We start from the raw sequence: 5,542 nt of genomic DNA, 5'->3' as shown, positions 1-5,542 counted from the left end.
TCTGTTTAAAAACAGGACGTACGCAGCTTAACCGCGGCTTCCGCTTCCGGCTTGACAGGGAAGAAGGCAATAGAAGGCAATGGTAGGCAATGGTAGGCAATAGAAGGCAATAGAAGGCAATGGTAGGCAATGGTAGGCAATAGAAGGCAATAGAAGGCAATGGTGCGGGTTATTATCGGTATTAATATGTCGTGTGTTACGCGTTTTTAAACTGACCTGATGTCATTGTTGCGTGTTTGTGAATAGCACTATATCGGTGCGTTTGAGCACAGTGTTTGGATAAAAAGTGTTGTGCGTGTACTTGAACAACCACCTGTCTTTTGTGTGCAGCATAATACAGGTCATTTTTAAGAAAAATAAATTGAGGAAAATACAGGAATTATGAATTTATTTATGAAGTATATGCAGTAGATGCCGGTTATTAGCAACCCTGATAAAGATGACTTTTGGTTAACAACATTTTCCCGGGAAGCGATCCCGTCCCACAGACTTTAGTGTCAATGGCATTCTGATATTCCTGCACGCCGCTTATTGCCAGGTTTAATACGAGCCCACCGTGCTACGGGGAGCATGCTTTCCACGCACACTTCATGCAGATTTTATAACACACTGACTTTGCAACTGTGCAAGCGGACTGAGGCAGAATCGAGGCTACCAAGCTGCAAAATTGAGAAGGATTTACAGCGGGCGGTGCTACATTGTAAAAAGCAGACAGCGCTGGCCAATTTATTATTTTAAAATTGTGTTTTGTTTTACAGACGCGTGAAGTAAACTGTTCCATGTTTGAGTATTTTGTGTTTCATGTATTAATTTTTTAACGCTAACATTTAAAACACATGTATTTCAGTGCCATATTTGTACAACTGCAGTATATATCGTTCCAGTATAAATACACTTGAAAACGGGGGCTTTTCGCTTATTGGCAACTTTCGGTTAATGGGAACCGAGAGGTTGTTAATAAGCGGCATCTACTGTGTCAAAATATTACTGCTTGTATTACTTTTCGGTTAAGGCGGATGTACTAGCAGCCACTAGAGGACGCTACAGGCTGCGAAACAAGCGGTGTTTTGGGTAGGTTTAGTGCTGGGGTTAGTTGTAAGTTGCATATGAGGTAGGGTGGATAAATAAACGGTGCTGTTAGTCATTGTAAATGAGGTAAGCCGAATGAAGGAGTAACATGGCGTTTAGTTCAGTTAGTTTTGTTGAAGTTGTCCGGTTTTTGGATAAAGACAGAGAAATCACAGAAATGTTGTGTAATGGAGGAGTGTTGAAGATGGGAGAGACTAAAAGCGGGTTTGCCTTTTGATGCCCTAGTTGTCTGTATTGGGTACAGCTGCATTTAGTTTTATATTTTTGTAAATAAGTTTGGAATTGTTTTATTTTCCGCATTTTGTTTTTCTTTGTAGTAAAGGATGAGAGAAATGGTAGACTGTTGTGTTGTTGAGTGTGTCAGTGAAGTGTACTGTACCAAGCTGCTTTGTAATGTTTGTGCTGTTCCTGAACGCTGAAGCGAGATAGATTTGTATGTATGTGTTTTATTTAATGCTATAATTATACTGTAGTAGAGTAATTGGTGATTTTCTTTCCTTTTCCAGAACACACATTGAAGAATCCCTACACCACTTATGTTGAACTTTTCAAGGGAACGTATTCTTTTTTGCTAGCTGGTTAAGTAAATTCTCATAGCTGAGATGTTGTTAAAACACAAGCCCGGTGCAGTGGTTTGGGCTCTAGCTTTTTGTGCTTTGCTCGCGTTTGCTCCTGAAGGTAAAGCACAGAATACCACAGAGCAGTGGGGCCAAGAGCAACAACGCAACAAGACCGCACTTCCTTTACAACTTCTCGCAAGACTGCCAGTGCGCCGTGACGTCATTGTCAGGGAGGGCTCCAGTGCTGTGATCTCATGTGATGTTGCTGAAAGTCAGGATGCAGATATTGTTTGGTACAACTCCAAGGGACACGTGCTGGAGGAAGCTGAAGGAGGAGGTAAGATGCCGTGTCGTGGCTTGCTTCCTGCGTCACGTCCTGTATTCGCTAGTCAGGTATATCTCAATACGTTATCAAAGGGCTTGCTCTGCTCTAGAGAACACTTGGAACAGACTCACCCGTGCTAGCGTAGCATCTTCAAATAATAATAATAATAATACATTAAACAATATGATTTTCTTCATTTTACTTTTTAAAAGCTGTAAAGTGAGTTCTGGTCATTTTTTGTAACATGCGAGTCAGGTATGTAACATTAGAGGACTTCCAGATCCTTAAGTCAGTGCTGCTAGGTGTACCGGAGGAGTCTGTGATGTGCCCAGCCCCCTTGGAAGGACTCTATTTGAGTGTGTATTTTGCTTTTTTCAGGAGGAAAGTGGCAGGTTTTGGACAGGGGAGTGTTGAACATCACTGCGGTTGCTTTTGAAGACCGAGGCCGCTACACCTGCATAGTGCACCGCTCCTCCGGGAACTCAGATTACACCATCACTCTGCGTGTAATCTCCACCCACGGCGACATGGGGCTGTACTACGTGATCGTGTGCCTGATCGCCTTCACCATTGTGATGGTCCTCAACATCACCCGCCTGTGCATGATCAGCAGCCACCTGCGCAAGACCGAGCAGGCCATCAACGACTTCTTCCGGACCGAGGGGGCCGAGAAGCTGCAGAAGGCCTTCGAGATTGCCAAGCGCATCCCCATCATCACCTCAGCCAAAACGCTGGAGCTGGCCAAGGTGACCCAGTACAAGACCATGGAGTTCGCCCGGCACATGGAAGACCTGGCTCGGAGCATCCCACTGCCTCCACTCATCCTCAACTGCAGGGCTTTCGTGGAGGAGATCTTCGAAGCCGTGCGCATAGACGACCCGCTGCACCCGTGGCAGGCGGGTCGAGGGGGCCGGGCCATCGGGGGCTGTCCAGATGGGGTCTTCACCATCGAGTCTGGAGAGGATGCTGTCCCCCCTCAGCAGGGTCAGGAAATAGCAGTGCAGGCATCCGTCCATCCTGCATCGCACAGCCAGCGAGACATGGACACGGTTTCCAGCAGCAGCTGTCATTCAGAGCAAGACGAATCGACTGCTGTCATGTTGGACCCAAGCGAGCAGAAACATGTGGTTTATTAACTTCCCCTACAGCACAGTGTAGCATTCTTCTTCTCTCCCATCTGCTTTTATATATGCAGGCTGTAAACTGGTCCATTCTCCACTCACTTGGCCGGCATACCCAGCCATTAGGTTTGCTGTGCTGTGAGCAGTTAAAAAGAGAGATAAAAAAAAAAACACACAATCAGAGTGATGTGTATATTTCTAGTTTCTGTATCTATTTATTAATTCTTACTGCTGTTTTCCAAGATAATGAAATGCAATACCCACTAGATGGTGATGTTGTACACATTTTATGGTTTACTGTAGAGACTCATTTCAGTACTACCAGCTGTTGCAACTAATATAACAGTGTGACAGGAAATGAAAGGGGTAAGTAGTGGAGATTTAGTTTTAGTCGTTCTCAGAAATGAAGATACATAATGTGTTTTCCAGTAATGAAACCATGCAAACGGTGCTCACTCTTTACATTGCTATCTGTGTCTGTAGAACTTGTCAGCTGGTAGTCTACCGTGAACAAGATAGCAAAGTAAGATGTGCTGGAATGCATCCTTGAATGATGCAATAGAAAGGCAGAGCTGTATTTCCAGTAGTAAAAGCATTCTTGGTGCAATAGCAAGGCAGATCTGTATTTCCAGTAGTATTTAGGCTCCTACTGAAATCTCTTTACCCTGCCTTTTGGAAGCACTTCCAGAAGGAGGCTTTTTTGACCAAACTGAACACCTCTTAAACAAAGTGATCTGACTGCCCTTCTGTCCTCTGGGCTCTGCGTGATTTAAAGCCAGACTCTGCGCAGTGCTAAGCTGACATCCTTTTTGATTTAACCAGCTGTGATGAAGTGTGTGTGCTTTTAATTCTCCAGATGGTGGTTTAAATTCCTTTCGCAATGCCTGCGATGAGACGTTGCAGCAGTGAAATCCTCCAACGTTACGTGAAGCGTTCCGCTCAGGTTTTGGAGTCGGTTCACGAACAAAGACGTAACCGTGCAGTGGGAACACCTGTAATGTGTAAACACTCTTTTGGGGTATTTCGTTGGACTTTGTGCCAACCCTGATCTAAATTGTTCAATTGAACCCATTTAACCCTCCGTCCAGACCCTGAAGTTGTTCATTAAATCATTTTACCTGTTACGCCTGCAGTGGAATGGTCCTCCAGATCCGGGATCGGACAGCCTTATAGGGTTTCATGATAGGAATTGCAATAGAATTATTATTATTATTTTTTTTTAATCCCTTATAAAACTTCACAATTTCTGTAAATGCCAGGGAGGTGCAGACAGCAGCACAGATCCTGAGCCTCTTCTAAACTCCATTGAATAGCTGTAAAAGACTCTGTCATTTTAATAAGGAAGCCCTTTTACAGGGATCACAATAATTGGGCAACTGTCAGCCATGTGGAAAGAACAACAAAGAAACAAGCTCAGAACCGATTTCCTTGTCGGATAAAACTGCTGCCTGTATCAGGGACTCTTCTAAAGGTGTGTTTTTAAAGGTAAAGGTGTGTCATCCTATCAATTGTATTATTATCATTAGTATTTCACAACTGTTCGTTCTGGCTGAAACACTTCTGCAAACACATATTTGAAAAAATTCTGTGTTTCAAGATGAAGTTGGTTCATCAGGAACAGACTGAAGGTCATTAAACTTGTGTAGAGCGAACTAGAGCTACGTAGTTGTGAGGTCATTCCATTCCAGCAGTCTTGCTGCCTGTAATATAATGGACTGTATAATGAAATACAAGCATGTTACTAGGATGTGCTAAAAAACATTGTATAAATGACTGTAACCAGCATGACCCTCAAACAGACAGATTTGTCTTTTTAAATACTTTTAAATCCAGGGATTTTTCATAGTTTGTAAGCATGTTTTTGATGGTATTGGTTTTGCACGTTATTCACTGTGTCTAGCAGAGGATGTATTTGTATGTGCTGTTTTGTAGTATGGTGACTGTATTGTGTAATAGCCTAAACCTGCAACCTTTAACACATGTATATTCAGGTATATTTCGTACAGTTTTCTTAATGGCTTTTCTATAAGTGAATGGTTTGGGTTTGGGTGTGTGTGTATCTTATAAAGTATTTCTGTATGTAGTTTTATACATTAACCAGCAAAGACGAGACCATGCCAGTCTGTCATGTAGAAATTTACACTAGTTTTTGTGTTAATAAACTACATGTTTAACTGTTTCTAACCCTCTGTGCTAGCTGGTAATCTGTGACTTGATTGCAATGCTTTTTTTTTTTTTTTTAATTCACAGGTAGTTAGAGTCGAACAATATAAAATATAGAAGGTCCCGTAATGGCGTTGAGTAATGACATGAAAACGTCCCTCCCTATCCTCTCACCCTGTTCCAATGGTCTTGCTCCCCTTTTATATTCTGATATTTTGACAGTTTTAAAATCAGGATGACAATTCTATATTGAAATGAAAATAAACGAAACTGATAAACCATAT

General features: G+C 42.5%; 1 protein-coding gene across 3 annotated transcripts; it reads left to right on the top strand.

The window, feature by feature from the left end:
• LOC121297293 (microfibril-associated glycoprotein 3-like) lies at window positions 1-4,752 on the top strand. 3 transcript variants are annotated; one of them, XM_041223531.1, is made up of 3 exons: window positions 1-82; window positions 1,596-1,986; window positions 2,353-4,752. In XM_041223531.1, exons 2-3 carry the CDS (start codon window positions 1,692-1,694, stop codon window positions 3,108-3,110), a joined length of 1,053 nt encoding a protein of 350 aa, XP_041079465.1. In that variant the 5' UTR covers window positions 1-82; window positions 1,596-1,691; the 3' UTR covers window positions 3,111-4,752. The 3 variants fall into 3 exon arrangements, with proteins under 3 accessions (XP_041079465.1, XP_041079466.1, XP_041079467.1); XM_041223532.1 differs by having other exon boundaries at window positions 73-92; XM_041223533.1 differs by lacking the exon at window positions 1-82 and adding an exon at window positions 106-162.
• The last annotated feature ends 790 nt before the right edge of the window (window positions 4,753-5,542 follow it).

This window comes from Polyodon spathula, chromosome 22 (assembly GCF_017654505.1).
Source record: "Polyodon spathula isolate WHYD16114869_AA chromosome 22, ASM1765450v1, whole genome shotgun sequence".
NCBI classification, from domain to species: domain Eukaryota; kingdom Metazoa; phylum Chordata; class Actinopteri; order Acipenseriformes; family Polyodontidae; genus Polyodon; species Polyodon spathula.
The sequence above is the reverse complement of the archived record's forward strand: the minus strand, read 5'-3'. Positions and strand labels throughout refer to the sequence as shown.